Source organism: Aquarana catesbeiana, linkage group LG05 (genome assembly GCF_042186555.1).
Source record: "Aquarana catesbeiana isolate 2022-GZ linkage group LG05, ASM4218655v1, whole genome shotgun sequence".
Lineage (NCBI taxonomy): Eukaryota > Metazoa > Chordata > Amphibia > Anura > Ranidae > Aquarana > Aquarana catesbeiana.
The window spans coordinates 594,220,616-594,239,429 of record NC_133328.1 but is presented as its reverse complement, the minus strand read 5'-3'; the positions used below and the strand labels follow the sequence as shown (position 1 = coordinate 594,239,429).

At 42.3% G+C, this 18,814-nt stretch overlaps 1 protein-coding gene across 1 annotated transcript in view; it reads left to right on the top strand.

Moving 5' to 3' along the window:
- The window catches only part of CSMD3 (CUB and Sushi multiple domains 3), a 1,635,173-nt gene that overhangs the window by 1,279,122 nt on the left and 337,237 nt on the right, over nucleotides 1-18,814 (top strand). The window contains exons 37-38 of the mRNA XM_073632169.1: nucleotides 3,821-3,917; nucleotides 8,894-8,998. Coding sequence (XP_073488270.1) covers nucleotides 3,821-3,917; nucleotides 8,894-8,998 — 202 coding nt within the window. The remainder of the gene's footprint in view (nucleotides 1-3,820; nucleotides 3,918-8,893; nucleotides 8,999-18,814) is intronic.

The following is an 18,814-nucleotide window of genomic DNA, read 5'->3' as shown; positions in this document are numbered from 1 at the left end:
ACAGTAAATGTCAGAAATATTTCTGCAAATCCATTTCTGGTATAGATTTTGGGGGGCATGAGGCCCCCCAAAATCCATACCAGACCCTTATCCAAGCATGCAGCCTGGCAGGCCAGGAAGGGGGGGCGAGCAAGAGCCCCCCTTCTGAACCATACCAGGCCACATGCCCTCAAAATGTGGGGGGTACTTTGGGGATAAGAGCCTTTTCCTGACAACCCTGGGCTGTGGTTGTGGGTGTCTGTGGAATCTGAAAGCCCCCAGATCCCGGCCCCCCATGTAAATGAGTCCACCAATTCACCAAAAAGGGTAAAAAAGAAATAAAAACCCACACACAGTTTTTGACAATTCCTTTATAAAAAATAAAAAAACAATATCAGCCCCTTTGCACATTCAAGGTCAATCCTGACGCCCACCACCAATACCGGTTAACCGTTGTCTACCTGCTACACATCTGATGATTCTTAAATAGGTGGCACCGCCCCGTGTGATGTCACCAATTGGTGCATTCTAGGTCAGTGACATCACAAGGGGAAGTGCCTGCAGGTGATGTCGCCAGGTGGCCCTGTCCCTTCCATATTTAAGAACTGTCAGACAGCAGAGCTAGACGTCATCACGGGCAAAGCTTTTTTTTTTCTTCTTTTTTGGGTGAAATTTTTTTTTTTTTTGGGGGGGGGGATATTTATTATAGTAGAAAGTAAAAAGTATTGTTTTTTTTTTTTTTTAATTTTCGCTCTTTTTTTGTTTATAGCACAAATAATAAAAAACCACAGAGGTGATCAAATACCACCTAAAGAAAGCTCTATTTGTGGGAAAAAAAAGACATCAATTTTGTTTCGGTACAGCTTTGCACGACCATGCAATTTTCAGTTAAAGCCACTCAGTGCCGTATAGCAAAAATGGCCTGGTCATTAAGGGAGCAAATCCTTCTGGTACTTAAGTGGTTAACTCCTGTATCATCAGCTCCATCTAGTGGACTCATGTGATATATTTCCTTACTGAGGCATTTCAGAAAACTAGATCTCATTTTGGCCACTAGATGAAGCTGATGATATGGAAGTTAATCTATTTGATAACATACAGTGAAATTTAGGTCAACTTGTACTGTTTCTGACATTCATGCAACTAATGTTTTATAAATAGACCCCATAGAAATATTTGTTAATGCAATCAGAAACAATCATCAATACTTTGCTTGGCTAATCAATTTGGCAGAGTTAACATTGTTTGAGAGCTCAATATGCTAATTAAAGGATGAGTCTTTGATTTGCGATTTTTATCCACATCTATTTAATCCATTTAGTCACATTGATTAATTGATTGTATGGTCATTTTTATCTGTGTATGGCCACCATTGTTTACTCCCATTTGGGCTGCTAAATATACCATTGTAAGTGTTTTGATATGTACAAAAATGCCTGTTGATCCTGCTAGAAATTCAGTACTGTCCTGTGTCCTGTGCACTCTGCAGTGTTATTTCAAACAGTGTGTTAAGATTGAAGACCACCCTGCAAAGAGGAGAGGGGAAGTGCTCTGTACTCCTAACACACTTCCTGTCTAAAGTTGACAATATTGCTTGTCCATAGGTACAGTAGGGTCTTGGATTTAGATACATTTTAAGTAGAATATTAAAACCTGACCCTCAGAGGTAAGAGCAGGCACAGGTAGGTGCATACACACATCTTTACTCATCTTTGTGGCAGGGGCCTCCAAATACAGGGCCCTAAATACATTCCGGACACTCCTAGTTTTGAGACTGGGGTTCTGAACATCCACTCTACTTCCTCCCCCACATCCCTTAGCTAAACATTTCAAACTTTTTAAACCTGTTGAAAGTTTTACACACATAGGGAGGAGAGGCATGCTGGAGTTAAAATTTTCAGATTGGGGTCCTATGTTGCACCTCTTGGTGTATGCATTTATAGGCTTGGGACCGTTGTTAATGTTAAATCCTAAATTAACTCTCAGTTTAAATTTTCTAAACACATACCAGGTGCATCAATATAAAAGGTGTGAAAAGTCTTCCATTTTTTTTTTCAGAAAGCAATCTGAGTAGTCCCTTACCAGTATGTAGTAGAGAAAGACCCTTGCTCTTTATAGAAGCAGTGGTAGAAGCAGAGATCCTATATGTCCCCTACTGAGTCAGAGCTTGAGCTCTTAAATCAGCAGGGAGAACGTGCTTCTATGGTTGCAGAGCTACAGGTCTCACTCAGCAGGTGGCATGGTGGACTTCCTCAGACAGACCACTACTTACCCACAAAAAGCAAGGGATCTTTTCTGCAGTATGTGGACAGGGCACAGGCTCTTCTACTCAGGCAGTAGCTGCTTTCTAAAGAAAATTAACTGTGAGACATCTTTTTGTTTTGATGCAGCTGAAATGTAAGGATAAGGAAAGGAAAAGCTCAGTTGGACTTGCATTTCTGTTCTATCTCTGGATTTATCAAGTGGCTTTTTATACTCCTGAAAACTCTTCATTTTGCAGGATTCATCTTGTCAGGGTGTCATGCTTATAAAAATATTTAGGTGAATCAAAGGTTAGCACATATAATATTGGTAAATGCACCTAGGCCTGACCTCCTGTTTATTTAGGAACTAAAAGTAGGTATCACCTCCCCTTCTCAACATACCACCTTGCTATTATATGTAGCTCTGGTAGATTTGGGATCTACCATATGTTAGGTAAATTTAGTAACTTGTTTGTTAAATAGGTTAAGTTTGCCTCTGTTCCAGCTTGGCTGACGTTGTATGTGTTTCCAGACTGACCGGTGGGTGTCGCTGTTATTACTGGTCAGTGTTGGAAAGGCAACGTGTCGAAGTGTATGGATGCTCTTCTGTCCCGGAAACAACTTGGTGGAGGTGGTCTTCCAAGTTGCATTCTGGGCGAGGGTATTTATGGGACAGACGCCATATTTAGGGGTTCATTTTTCAGCCACCTGCTGGCCCTCCTGGCCGACAGGTATGCATTAGAGAGCAATCTCGTGGTCCTCCGTTCCGGAAGCCCATGCCACTGCGGCGCAGGGGTGGGCCCAGAAGCTTTTCTGGGGCCTACCACAGCAGCCAAGGAATGGTCCTGAGCTGTCTATCCAAAGGGAGGAAGCTGGACAACCGAGGAGATCCCAGGGGAGGACCCGTCATGGAAGGATCACGAGGGGGCCTGGAGAGGGGCCTGGTGACTCAGTTGGAGGACGTATCCTAAAAGTAACTATACAGCATAGTGTTGCCGGGTTGGCTTAAAGGTTCAAGCACTGTGACTGACGTTCATTGCAGAAAAGACCAATACATCCTGTGGCAGAGGATCGTACCGGTTTATCCCAAACAAGTCTGTGGCAGAGACTTTTGTTCGTGCTATGTACTGGCTGCTAGGCAAGTGAGAGAGGCCTATCCAGGCGAGCAAAGAGTGTGTCCCACGAGGGGAGCGCATTCTATTATAATATCCAAATTCTACCAGGACAATTGTCAAGAACCTTATGAGAAGATATTTGAGTTTCTTCTGCAGTTTCCCTTCTGCCTCTTTCCTGCTATTTCCTTAGTAAATTGTTCAATAAAGCATTGAAAATGTACTCAAGTGTTGGTGCGTGTGTCGTCCAGAGGTAAACTCAACGGAAAAAGAGGGACCAGGGAAGGCAAAATATATGCAGATCAAAGCTTTAATATTTGTATTTGATTGCAGTCATCACATAAAAACAAGTATATGCATGTTACGACATAGAAAGGAATATTTCCTAACTCAGAGTTGTTTATTTGTGTGTATGTGTGCATGTTTTAAGTCATTTTTCTAGCCCTCTTTTTCAGGAAGGCTCTGTCTCTCGCTCTATTCCCACAGGTGCAGGTTGTCAGTTTCGCTACAGAACATAACTGGGACTCGTTGGATTTTTATGATGGCAGTGACAACAATGCTCCAAGACTTGGCAGCTATTCAGGTGAGCAGCAACTGTGGCTTCCTGATTTTTGACCTATTTTTAATAACACTGATAAAAATAGTTAAATAGAATGAAAAATGTAACAAAAATAGTTTTTGTGATTGTTTTAAAATTATTATTTTGTGTTTGATTTGCACTTTTTTCATGACCTACATGAGAGAGGACTAAAAAATCATGAAGGTTATTACTATCAGTGGTACATAAAAGTGTGTGTTCAGAAAGATGTGAGGTTCATAGAGGGTGACTCAGTAAAAATGGCCTAGGGAGCACAGGACTGGGACCAGACCCTGCCTCCACAAATAAGAGTTTGGGCATATAAAAATGAGCATGTGTTTTGTTTTTTTTTGATGTATGCAACAGCATAGTGCAGCCCATACACACAACACACATTCCAAAGTAGCTCCTGTTACTTGGGCAGTAAGCTTTGCCTTTTTTTTCTACTGCATCTTTTAGTGCATTTGTTGAGCATTTTATCTTTCAACAAAACAAAAAGGTTTGCTAGCTGTAGTTTGCCATTAGGAACTAACAGCACTGCAAGCAAGTTGCACATTTTAGTGTGATTTTTTTTTGTTTTAGGTGTGTCCCGGAATGCACAGCTGTGAATGGGGTCTTAGACATAACAATGTGGATGTCAAACAATTTCATGTGAATGAGCCCTAAAATTGATATTTTAATTAAAGGAGTTGTAAAGTCAGAAGTTTTTTTTTTTTTTCTTAATGCATTCTATGCATTTAGATACAAAGCCTTCTGTGTGTAGCAGCCGCCCTAGCACCCCCTAATACTTATCTGTGCCCCATCTCTGTCCAGCGATATCCACAAATGCCTCAGCCATCCATGACTCTCACTCCTGATTTTGCTGAGACACAGCAGGGGCGCCATTGGCTCTCGCTGCTGTAAATCAAAGTCAGTCAGCCAATCAGGAGAGAGAGGGGGCCGGGGCGCAGCTCCATGTCTAAATGGACACAGAGAGTGGTGACTCGGTTTGGGTGCCCCCATAGCAAGCTGCTTGCTGTGGGGGCACTCATCCAGAGGGAGGGGCCAGGAGCAGCAAAGAGGGACAAGAGAAGAGGAGGATCTGGGCTCCTCTGTGCAAAACCTCTGTGCACAGAGGAGATAAGCATAACATGTTTGTTTTTTTTTTAAAAACAAGACTTTACAGTCACTTTAAAGGCAAAGCCTAGTTGTCAAAAATAAACTGAAAACAAGAGACGTATCACAAAACTAGTTTCACACAGTCTTGCACCACATCGCAATAACAAGTAGTAAGAGATAAGTGGCCATCCAAACAAGGTAGTCACAAAAAAGGTGGGGGGATTTTTGAGGTGCCTACCCATCCAAGAACTGATGCTTAAACATTTATAAAAACATCAAAGTTTATTCATTTGTTGACTAATACAGCCATGCCTAATAATTAACCACTTAATGTCCACCCTATATCAGTTTTACTGCTACAGGGTGGCACCTCTGCGCCAGATCACTTATATATACATAATCCAAACCTTCCTGGTAGGTGTCGCCAGCGGCTCGATTGGCGGGTACCGCAGACTCAATGTCGGCCGGCACCCACCGATCATCAGGCAGAGAGATAGAAGGACAATCTGCCTATGTAAACAAGGTAGATTGCCATTCTGGCAAGAGGAAAGGGATGATATTTGTGTCCCTGTGAATAAATTACACCTTTTCCCCTAGTAAAAGTACCTCACACAGTATACATAAACACTGGTTAGGCATACAGTTAACCCTCTGATCGCCCCTGATGTTAACCCATTCCTAACCAGTGTCATTAGTACAGTGACAGTGCATCTTTTTAGCACTAATCACTGTATTAGTGTCACTGGTCCCTAAAAAGTGTCAAGAGTCAGTTAGTGTCAACATGTCTGCCACAACATCGCAGTCCCACTATAAGTCACTGATCGCCGCCATTGCTAGTAAAAAAATAACTAAATAAAGTACCCCATAGTTTGTAGATGCTATAACTTTTGCACAAACCAATCAATATACTCTTATTGGAATTTGTTTACCAAAAATATGTAGCAGAGTACATATTGGCCTAAATTTTTGAAGAAATTACATTTTTTCAATTTTTTTTTATTGGATAGGTTTTATAGCAGATAGTAAAAAATATATATATTTTTTGTTTATAGGGCAAATAATAAAAAACACAGAGGTACTCAAATGCCATCAAAATAAAGCTCTATTTGTGGGGAAAAAAGGACATACATTTTGTTTGGGTACAGTGTCACAAGTCAGCGTAATTTCCAGTTAAATTAACACAGTGCCATATTGCAAAAAATGGTCGTGAAGGAGGAACAAGTCGTAAAAATCCACATAAATGCAAAGCAGTACATTGACAAAATGTGATCCTTTAATTGCAGTCTCACCCTCGTTCACAGTGATAATATAGCCCTCAATGGATCAATACCCCTGAAGGTAGATTGAACAAGTACTCTACCTACTTCTCCATGTTTATTAATCAACATTATAATAAATTGATCTATCAATGCATTTCACTAATGCACTTCTTCGGGAGAGGGGTAATCCATATTAATTGTTGAACAAAAACTGACAATGTAGGTTGGCCCGAAATGAAGTGTAGATGGAAGCTGCTGCCAAGGCATGATGGTCATAGAGGGGATTAGGGTAGACCAAGGTAAAAACAAGCATCCAACCCTCAGCTTTTGCATAATATATGTCCAAGAGTGGTGTCTAATACATCAGTTGTTTTCTTTTGTATGTTACCAAAGTGGACAAAATGCTTCAAATAACCCCCCTGTTATATGTAATAAGAGTGGTAGAAATTCCTTTAGTATGCAGGCACTACACCCCACAAAGGACACACAGATTCAGAACCATGAACTTAAGTGCAAATATCTCACCAAAAGGGTCCCTCAGAGATAGACAAAACTGGGGAGGACTGACTATTTAAAGTTCAGTTAAAACATTTTGTAAAAAAAAAATCAACACAAGCAACTGTCCTTGCATTTAATCTGAAGTGTCCCGTGTACTGATGCTGTCTGTTCCAGTTGAAATCCTGTGTTCTCTGCCCCCCCTCCAATACATAGAAACACTAATCTTCTGGTGTTGTGAGGTTAATAGAGCCAAGGGACCTGTCACTGATCAGGAGTGCCAACTATGCCCGTCTATTTCACCTACCGCTCCATTCATAGAAGCTGTACGATAGCCTCAATGAATGAAAACCATTCTATGAATGAAGGAGATGGAACTTTCATTCATCTGCCCACCTTCCCTTCACAGAGCGCTTTTTATTCTTGAAAGCTTTTATGAATGAAGGAAGAGGATGGAAGCTATCTATGAATGTAGGACTGGAGGAATGCAAGGATTGCCTCCTCCACCCATAGATTATTTTTCATTCATGGAAGTCATAGTACAGCTTCTATGAATGGAAGAAAGAGAAGAAAAGTGTGAGCACTCTTGATTAGTGCATATGACTGGTTCCTCAGCGGATTTCAAGTATAACAGCTGGCACCAACACAATGGACACTACAGACACTATAGATTGAATGTAAGTACGGTCCCTTTCGCCATTTTTTTTAAGGTTTACAGAAACTTCTACTTTGATGGAACTGTCTTATGCAAAAAAAAAAAGTGAACAAAAAGGAGGACACTAGAGGTTGCCACTGATAATCCTAATAAGGAGACAAGTACTCCAATTGTATAAAAATATAGAATTTATTAGAAAATGTAGGTACATATATATATATAGAAACAAAAAAAACCCAAAAAAATATATATGGGATATTCTCCCATATTTGCATGCATGGCTAGGCAAAGAAACCTGAATGGTGGCCTAAAAGTTTTATGATATATCAATCTATGCAATATCTTATATATAGGGGTCAGCCAGCGGAATCAAGATTTTTTACATTTCTATATTGTGTTTTATGGTTAAGTCCACCCTGTAAAGCCGAAAAATAAATAGGCAGATGGAGGTCTCATTAGGGTTGATTTACTAAAGGCAAAACGACTGTGCACTTTGCAAAGTGCAATTGCACACTGCAGGAACAGTTGTTCCAGATCTTAGTAAATGAGTAGAAGTTCTGATGACTTCCATCATCCAATCATGTGTTTTTTTTATTTTCCTTGCATATGATTGGGTATTCTTTGAAAAGAGAAGCTTTACCTCATTTACTAAGCTCTGGAGCAAATGCACTTGCAAAGTGCACAGTCGTTTTGCCTTTAGTAAATCAACCCCATTGTGAGTGGGCATACACTGTTCAAATTTCAGCTGGCTCCTGATAAACTGGCCAAAATTTGGTGAGTGGCCCTGTTGACCACTGGTGGTTGTCAGAATACAATAGCACAACAGGGGGATTTGACTATCTGCCCTGTTTAGCATTGTTCTGGAAATGTTATAGATAGGCAACTCCTATCCCAATATTGATTAGTGGTCCCAAATTATTAACTACTGCAGTAGGGAACAGACACAAAAGATACACTCAGTATCTTTCCAAATAACTCTTCTGTTTAGTCGGCAGAAAATTACATTTTTTTATACAGATACACAATATTATTACAATTGTACTTTTATGGTAACAAAGGGCAGGCTAATTATAATCAGGACTCGAAAAAATGCAACATGTAATCAAAATATTATTAGTGCCATGTTCAAAACATAAAAAAACATACAACCATTTTATATAGAATTTACAAATTTCCTTTACAGCATGGATGGAGTAATCTGTTAGATTTTTTTTCACCCAGGGATTAAGGGGGTGTGAGGAACACCAAAAAGGGGCACTGAGACAAATATGGGTCTTCTGTTGTGGAAATTCGCTTTAACACTTTAATTTTTTAAACAACTAATAGTATGGTAACTAATAGTATTTTTTAAACAACTAACTAATTATATGGTGGTACATGAATGTCACAATCTGATATCCCTCAATGAAAGCCTGCATCTCTTTCTGTATGTTGATAAACAGATAACATATTTCCTTCTTTCCTCTTCTTTTCAGGGACTACCATTCCTCATCTTCTAAACAGCACATCAAACAATCTGTACTTAAATTTTCAATCAGACATCAGTGTTTCTGCAGCTGGTTTCCATCTGGAATACACAGGTAATTGTCAGAGCCTCCATGTATTTTGCAGATCGTAGTTCAGAAATATATTTCAAGATATTTTATGTCGTTTTTTTCTTATATGTTGGAAAAAAAATGCAGTTATTCTGTACTGGTTTCATATATTCATGTACAAGAAAAACTTGGGAGCATATGATATGCTGAAGCAAACACAACAATATCTTGCAGATAGTTGCAACCAGTCCTTTGAAATAAAAAACAGGCATGTACATTAAAAAATGAATTTGATCATTTTTGCATTTAATTTACAAGGATATTATACTTTGTACCCAATGCTCTCATGTGATATTTTAAAGCAGACTGGATTCATATCTTAGACATGCGCAAGGGCCTTAAGGTGGGACTAAATTAAAAAAGGATTCCTCAGATATATCTGCCTGTACTTAAACCCCAACTCCACAAAAAAAAAAACATGAGGCCTAGTGGGCACAGTCTGTCTGCAATATTTACGTTCTGTCCGGTGCTGTCCCTTACAAACTCCCCTCTCCCGAATTGAGCACCTTGTCCTCTTTCAGGTTGAGTGATGCCCAGTGTCATCAAACTAACTTCTTTGAGCCCAGTATGTCATAAAAGCACCCCAGGGGGGAGGGGGGTGTCACCACACCAACTTGAGCTCATAATATCCCTATTCTACCCCTATATCACCCAAAAGGGGAAATTCCACTTGTTTGCCTCCTGCGCTACCCCCCCCCCACACACTTGAAGTTTTGGCACTTGTCTTTTTTTATGAGTAAGCACTCAGTCCTGAGTGCGAAACGCGTCAGCTTCCCTGTACTTTCTGCATGACAGTCTTGTTGTTTTGATGATCCCATTTTTTCAATAAAGTGAAGTTTTTTGACTACATCCAGTGTGCGGCATCCAAATCTTCTCCTCCATTCAAGCCTACTTGTCTTTTTTTGTTGTTGCGGGGGGAGTGGGTACCTAGTTTTGACAGGTATCCACTCTCACTTCTGGTCATATCGCTGCGGAAAAACGGTCCCCCTCCCTTCCAATCTTTTACAAAATGCAGCGTGGCTCATGCATACACAGTGAGAAGCCAGCTGTGAAGCCGCAAGCAGTCACAGACAGCTTCCCAAAGTAAACATGATGGCATCTAAACCCGAAGAAGAACTGGCTCAGGTGAGGGCAGTGCTGGTTTCCCAGATAGGTAAAAGTCCTATTATTTAAAGTCGACAGCCTCAGTATTTGTAAAAATTTGAGCAGGATGGACCATGGGCAGAAGGAAATTGCTTGATTCCCCCATCAACACTTACTGTGAGAATCCCTCCCACAGCGCTTTTGTGTTCTGCCAGTGGGGAGCCTTCCATGCTGGAGGAACACAATTATTAGTGTTGCTGACTACAGCCAGCAGCACTAATCGATCAGGAACAACATGACAGGCTGTTCGACTTGTGTACAACCAGGGAACCCATACATGGATCGAAATTCAGCCAGTCCCTGCTGAACCAGCTGAATTTCAATCCATATTTGTCCGGCTTTACATTCATTCAAAAATCAAATATTAAAAGCAAACAAAATTTAGAAAGTTTTTGAATGACATTCATTCATTCATTTAATAATATACCAAAGGATTTTTGTATGAATATTCGTATGAGCATTCCTTTGAAAATCTACCAGTGTATGACCAGCTTAAGTGAAGTAAAATGCAATTTATTCCCAAAACCTACCCTTTGTGCTGCTTTTTATTGTTGCATTGTGAAAAGACGATATGACGGACAGATAAGTTGCTAGCTTTTGATATGGGTGAAAGATAACAATGCTGTTTGAAATGTAATGTGTTGTGTGCAGCTGGATTTATTTGCTCTGTTATAATGTAGGAATGCAAACCTATTCCCTCCCCGCTTGCCCAGGGCTTCACGGCTTTTGCTTTTCAATATAGAGAAAGACACATCAGTGGCTGATCTGCATCTTGTTTGTATTCTGAGAGCTCTGCACAATCTGAGACTCTACAGCCCTCTCACTATCCACATGTCACCATTGACCCTAGAAAGGAAGAATCATGACATAGTAAGCTTGTTGTTAGCATGCACAATAAAATTAGACATTTCACTTATAATCCTCTAAGTCACATATTTTAAGGATTATCAAGTCTGCTGAGCCAGATGGTTGTTTTTTTGTTTTGTTGGGGGTTTTTTTGTGTGTATGAAAGCATACAGCGGGCTGATGCATTCTATATTCATGCAGAAAAAGGAAGAAAAATGGTATTGTTTCATTTTTTTATCACTTTGATAATGTGCCAAGGATGAAATAGAACAAATACAGCCTGGGTCACTTCTGTCCTTCACCCTGCTGGTTTCACAGCATCCCTGTCTCTCCTCTCTGGATTTGCGTTAATAGGATAAGTGCGTGATATTTTTTAAAACCGCGGTGCTCTCCTCATGCTTAGAAAATTTTGTCTTTCAGTTTTGGAGAGCAGCGAAATTGTCTCTTTACTTTGACATGTTTTCTTTGTCCCTATTAAGCTGCCATATCGCTCCGCTGTGTTGTCACAGGAGCATAAGCCGCAAATGGCAAGCTGGTTTATGAACGTTATTCCCAAAATTGTTGTTTGAGCTCCACATCTCTTTCTGCGTTTTTCTAAGCTTGGCGCTTAAAAAAAGAAACTGTATATTTTGTTTCAGTTTGCAATTTTTGCATTTTCTGCACACAAGGCTGGGCGAACATTAGTAGAATGTGTTCAAATTTTTTTATTTTAAGAAAATTTGTGCAAATAACTAATTGTTAGTTGGGGCCAAAACAACTGTAGTGATGAGAAAATTGAATGGAGAAGGATGAAAACTTTTCTATAATTCCTTATGTCCCATACACACGATCGGAAATTCCCCCAGCAAAAGTCCGATTTGAGCTTTTGGTCAGAAATTCTGACCGTGTGTATGCTCCATCAGACTTTTGCTGGTGGAATTCCCGCCAGCAAAAGATTGAGAGCAGGTTCTCTATTTTTCGGTCGAAAAAAGTTCCAATCGGAAATTCCGATCGTCTGTACAAATTCCGATGCACAAAATTTCTACGCATGCTCAGGAACAATTCGACGCATGCTCGGAAGCATTGAACTTCATTTTCTCATCTCGTCGTAGTGTTGTATGTCACCGCGTTCTTGACGGTCAAAAGTTCAGAGAACTTTTGTGTGACCGTGTGTATGCAAGCCAAGCTTGAGCGGAATTCCGTTGGAAAAACCATCCAAGTTTTTTTCGACGGAAAATCCGCTCGTGTGTACGGGGCATAACTGTGTGTGTGGTTTATATTCTGGAAAGTAATTTGATCCAAAATAAGATGTTAAAAGCAAACAAAAATTTGATGTACTTTCGAATGACAATGATTTGTCAAGTCATTAAATGTACTAAGAACTTGTGTTTGAATGTTTGTAAGAATTATGATACTGACAATTGTTAAAAAAAATACTACTAGTGTATAGCCAGCTTTAGTCTGCCTTTAAATTGACCACATATCACAAACATAATGCAATTTCAGAAAAACAACTGCCCTGCCCAGGTTTCATATGGATCGTAATCATACACATGTGGAAGAATTTGTAAATTAGGACTAGCGTGTGGCCACACCTTCACCTCAGTATATTATTTATAGCTGTCAAAGACAAGGGAGGGCACATGCACAACATGGCTCCTTTTGGTTTACAATGATCTTAAAGCAGACTTCTAGGAAAAATTAGAGCAATTGAACATTCTACCCCCGCCCCTGGATTTTTTTTTCTTTTTGGTAGCTTTTGGCATCTTTTCTTCTGTCCCATGTTGCCCGCGGCCAGGTACGTTACCTCCGCGGTTTTATCTGACTCTTCTCCTTCTCCTGTTGCCTTCTGGGACTGGTGTGTGTCCCAGAAGACAGTGGGGCCATTCAGAAAGCGATGTGTGACTTGTGCATGTGCAGTAGGAAACCAGCAGTGAAGCATGCGCAATGCCGACACCTGCTGATGGACGGATCGGACAGGTAAGTGTCTTTATATTAAAAGCCAGCAGCTACAGTATTTGTAGCTGCTGACTTTTCATTTTTATTTCCCCAGGCTGGAACACCACTTTAAGGTTGACAAATTATTCTGGGAGTGTGATTTATAACTTTAGCATACACATTTTTTTTACCACACCAGCTTTAAAAATCTGTAGGGGGCCCCAGTCTCTGAAGGTTTTTTCAAATGGGGCCCACCGTGAGAGGTGAAGATTGGGTCTGTATAACAGAACCCTGGAGCTGGATAAGATAAGGGAGATTCCACAGAATTTTTTAATTCTAGTAGGTTTCTCCTTTAAGTAAATGTATGCTATGCCTATTGTCTCCACCGGGGGCTGCCAAGAGCACATACCCTCTCATGCTAATCTTCTGTCTCAGTGTTCACGCTGCACAGCTCCTCCAGCCGAGCTCCAGGGATATTCCCCCCCAAAAGATAGGGGGCCGCAGGTGTCTGTGAGGCGGTGGTATACCGCACTATCACCACCGCCGCCATTTGTCAGGTGCGGGCCCCATCACTGCCGGCCTCTCTCCTTCCTCCTCCACCCCCAGCCTTCCTCCATGCTATCCCAGGTGGAGAAGCGGAGGGTCGTCTCGCGCGAGAAGTGCTCGTTTGGATGAAAGACAAGGGGGGGCGGTAGAGGGGGGGGCAGAGCGTCAGCACAGCGTCCTGCGTGCTCAGATGCCCACATTGCCAGCTACAAGGCTATAAGAGGCACACTTTGTGGGTGCACACAGCCTTTGGAGGGACACAGAGCTGACAGGTCGCATGTAAGGTGGGACCCAGGCATTCCCCTAGGCAGCATTTACTAAGCAAACACTAAGACTGGGCATTGGTAGCAGGGCTGTGGCTAAGACTACATCGTTCAGCAGTCAGTGTTCATTTTTGTGATACCTCCACCTTGTTGCTTTGCACTATGGGTAGAAGAGGTTCAAATACCCCAAGAACCAGAGGCTCTAGGGGATTTCCTTCGGGGTTCTGAGGGCCCCCTGTCTGCAGAATCTCCCCCCCCTGAGGGGCCAGGGATGGCTAGCCAGGGAGAGCCGTTGGGGTCAGGGGCTATACCTGCTTCTGGCACTTCAGCCTCTGTATATATTACGCAGGAGGTTTTTTCCTCAACCATTAATGGTTTAGAGGAAAGATTAATGGCCGTAATCACATCTTCACTCAGTGGAAGAAAACACACTAGGCCTTCCTCTGCTACCCAGGACCCTCAGGCTGAGGAGCTCTGGGATAGGGGAGAAGAATCCCTTTCAGAGGATCGGGATGGGATGGATGATTCCTCTTCAGAGGAATCAGGTGGAGAAGGGCCCTCTGCAGCTTCTCAGGATGAGAAAGTCTTAGTGCAGATCCTTGCTGGATTGGTCCACTCCACATTTAAGTTGCCCGTATCTGAATCAGTTAAAGAACCCTCTTCTTCGTTGGGGTCACTGAAGCCTCCTCAAACAGCACATGCTTTTCCAATTCATAATCTGCTTGAAAAGCTCCTTTATTCTGAGTGAGATCACCCAGATAAACGTTTTTTTCCACTGAAAAAGTTTTCAACACTTTATCCTATGGAAGAAAAGTTTATTAAGATGTGGGGAATACCGGCCGTTGATGCCGCCATTTCCTCCGTAAATAAAAGCCTGACTTGTCCTGTTGGCAGTGCTCAGATGCTCAGGGATCCTGTGGATAAAAAGATGGAATCCCTGTTGAAAGATATTTTCGCCTTAGCAGGCTCAGTGGCTCAACCTGCAATAGCAGCGATTGGAGTCTGTCAATACTTAAGAGACCATGTTAAGCAGGTCGTCAAAGTTTTGCCTGAACAGCAGGCCCAGGGGTTGGCTAACCTTCCAGCGGCCTTATGTTTTGCTGTTGATGCCATCAGGGATTCTATCATGCAAACCTCTCGTCTTTCACTTGGGTTGGTGCATATGCGTAGAATGGTTAAAGAATTTGTCAGCTGAAGCACCATGTAAAAAGCTCCTGGCTGGGTTCCCATTTCATGGTGCAAGGCTGTTTGGAGAAGACTTGGATAACTATATCCAAAGGATCTCTAGTGGGAAAAGCACTCTGTTACCTGTTAAGAGAAACAGTAAGCGTCCCTCTTTCAAACTGACTCTTTCCCAAGCGCCAGGGGCATCAGCCTCCAGGCAGTCGCGACGGCCTCCTCTGTCTGGTCAAGAAACAAGAGTCAACCCCAGGCACAAAAGAAGTCCTGGGGGAAGAAGTCTACTAGACAAGACACTAAGACCTCTTTATGAAGGGGCGCCCCCGCTCGTTCGAGTGGGGGGAAGACTGCTACAGTTCTCAAGGCTCTGGCAGGAGGACTTCCAGGACAGATGGGTAATCTCCATGGTAACCTTAGGTTACAAACTGGAGTTCCAAGAATTTCCCTCTCCTCGTTTCCTCAGATCAAATGTCCCCAGGGATCCAGAGAAAAAGCAGTTGCTTCTTCTAGCATTAGAGCGGCTTTTGTCGCAAGAGGTCATTATGTTGGTTCCCACGAAGGATCAAGGATTGGGCTTCTATTCCAACCTTTTTACGGTCCAAAAGCCAAATGGGGATGTCAGACCCATTCTCGATCTAAGGGATCTGAATCGATTCCTAAGGATTCGGTCCTTCCGCATGGAATCAATTCGAACAGTAGTCACCATCCTGCAGGAAGGAGAATTTCTGGCATCGATAGACATCAGAGATGAATATCTGCATGTGCCCATTTTTCCTGTTCATCAGAAGTTCCTGCGCTTCGAGATAGGAGGGCGTCATTTCTAGTTTGTGGCTCTGCCTTTCGGGATAGCCACTGCACCTCAAGTGTTTACAAAGATCTTGGCTCCTCCTCTGGCCAGATTAAGGGCTCAAGGTATAACTGTCATAGCATACCTAGACGACCTGCTCTTGATAGACCGGTCAGTAGCCTCTTTGAACGGGAACTTGAGGACCACAGTCAAGTATCTGGAACACCTAGGTTGGATTCTCAACCTAGAAAAATCTTTCCTAAAACCAGTAAGAAGACTAGAGTATTTGGGTCTGATCATAGATACAAGCCAGGAGAAAGTATTTCTACCTCAGGCAAAGATCACTGCTTTAAGGGAGCTGATTTTGGTAGTCAGGACCAAAAAAGGTCCTTCTGTCCGCCTTTGTATGAGGCTGCTAGGAAAGATGGTGTCTTCATTCAAGGCAGTTCCCTATGCTCAGTTTCATTCAAGACTGCTGCAACACAGTATCCTGTCGGCCTGGAACAAGAAGGTTCAGGCATTAGACTTTCCGATGCACCTGTCTCATGCTGTGCGTCAGAGCCTCAATTGGTGGTTAATACCCAAAAACCTGCAGAAAGGGAAATCCTTTCTACCGGTTAGCTGGACGGTGATAACAACGGATGCCAGTCTGTTGGGTTGGGGAGCAGTTCTGGAACAGTCTGTGGTCCAGGGGGTATGGTCTAAGAGCGAGAGGACCTTACCCATCAACGTTCTGGAGATCCGTGTGGTATATCTAGCCCTAAAGGCCTGGACTCTCAGGCTACAGGGTTGCCCAGTCAGGATCCAGTCCGACAATGCCACAGCAGTGGCTTATATCAATCATCAGGGAGGCACCAGGAGCGGAGCTGCTCAAAGAGAGGTGAACCAGATCTTAGTCTGGGCAGAGAAGCAGGTGCCATGCATATCGGCAGTCTTCATTCCAGGGATAGAGAACTGGCCGGTGGACGATTTAAGTCACCAGTGGTTACTCCCAGGGGAATGGTCTCTGCATCCCGATGCCTTTTGGGCCATATGCGAAAGATGGGGGTTCCAGATGTAGATCTCTTTGCATCCCGATTCAACAAGAAGATAGACAGATTTGTGACAAGGACAAGGGATCCCCTTGCATGCGGGACAGATGCGTTGGTGACTCCGTGGCATCGGTTCTCACTGATTTATGCATTCCCGCCTATTCTGCTACTGCCACGACTCCTTCGCAGGATCAGGCAGGAAAGGAAGTCGGTGCTTCTGGTAGCCCCCGCTTGGCCCAGGAGGACTTGGTATGAAGAAATAGTAAGGATGACAGTGGCTTTCCCATGGACCCTACCATTACGCCCAGACCTGCTGTGTCAAGGTCCAGTGTTCCTGCCTTACAAACGCTAAATTTGACGGTTTGGCTATTGAAACCCACATTCTGAAGAATCGTGGGCTTTCAGGTCCTGTGATATCTACCTTGATCAATGCAAGGAAGCCAGCTTCCAGAGTAATTTATCATAAAGTCTGGAAAGCTTATGTATCCTGGTGTGAATCCAGGGGTTGGCATCCCAGAAAATATGTAATAGGTAGAATTCTTGACTTTCTACAAATGGGATTAGAGATGAAGCTGGCCTTGAGTACCATCAGGGGCCAGGTCTCGGCCTTATCAATATTATTTCAACGGCCACTTGCTTCACATTCTTTGGTCCGAAACTTTTTGCAGGGGGTGATGCGTCTTAATCCTCTGGTTAAGGCGCCCCTAAACCCCTGTGACTTGAACTTGGTTCTGTCTGTTTTACAGAAACAGCCCTTTGAACCAATACGTCAGATTCCTTTGGTCTCGTTGACAAGGAAGTTAATTTTTCTGGTAGCTATTTCTTCTGCTAGAAGAGTATCAGAATTAGCAGCTCTTTCCTGTAAAGAGCTGTATTTGATTGTACACAAGGATAGAGTGGTACTGCACCCTCATCCTAGTTTTTTACCGAAGGTGGTTTCAGATTTTCATCTAAACCAAGACATTGTTCTGCCTTCCTTTTTTCCAGATCCCTGTTCTTCGGAAGAAAGGTCACTACATTCTTTGGATGTAGTAAGAGCAGTCAAAACCTATCTGGAAGCAACTGCTAAAATTCGCAAAACAGATGTTTTGTTCATGCTGCCAGAAGGTCCCAGTAGAGGACAGGCAGCGCCAAAAGGTGCCATTTCTAAATGGATTCGACATTTGATTATTCAGGCTTACGGTTTAAAACAGAAGATTCCTCCGTTTCAGATCAAGGCACATTCCACAAGGGCTATTGATGCTTCTTGGGCAGTGCATCACCGGGCCTCTATGGCTCAAATCTGCAAGGCCGCAACCTGGTCTTCAGTCCATACATTCACCAGATTTTATCAGGTGGATGTGAGAAGGCATGAGGATATCATCTTTGGGCGTAGTGTGCTGCAGGCAGCGGTACAGGGTCCTCAGGTCTGATTGCACCCTACTTGGTTGTGGTTCCCCTCCCCTCAGATAGCATTGCTCTGGGACATCCCATCAGTAATTACTGAGGCTCTGTGTCCTGTGATGTATGAGAAAGAAAATAGGATTTTTTATAACAGCTTACCTGTAAAATCCTTTTCTTTCGATGTACATCACGGGACACAGAGGTCCCACCCCTCTTCTAATACACTTATATTGCTTCGCTACAAAACTGAGGTATCCCTGGAAGGGGAGGGATTATATAGGGGGTTGAACTTCCTGGTTAGGGGGTGCCAGTGTCCAATCACCTAGTGATACCTATATAACCCATCAGTAATTACTGAGGCTCTGTGTCCCATGATGTACATCAAAAGAAAAGGATTTTACAGGTAAGCTGTTATAAAAAATACCATTTTTTTATATATATAGATAACATTTTTTGTTATACAAACAAGAGATTTCTCAAGGTACTCTTTACAGCAGCAATATTAAAACATCTTTCAACCTAACCACACATACCCACATGCACACATATCCATATTTTAATTTAACAAAAAGGTTAAACATTAAAAAAAAGTACAAAATTGTTATAAGGTCTTACTTAAATATCTAAACAACACTTGATGTTAGAAACATCAGAATTCCCAGTTATTGTATTGTATTTAATACATTTTAAAGCCCAGTTACATTTT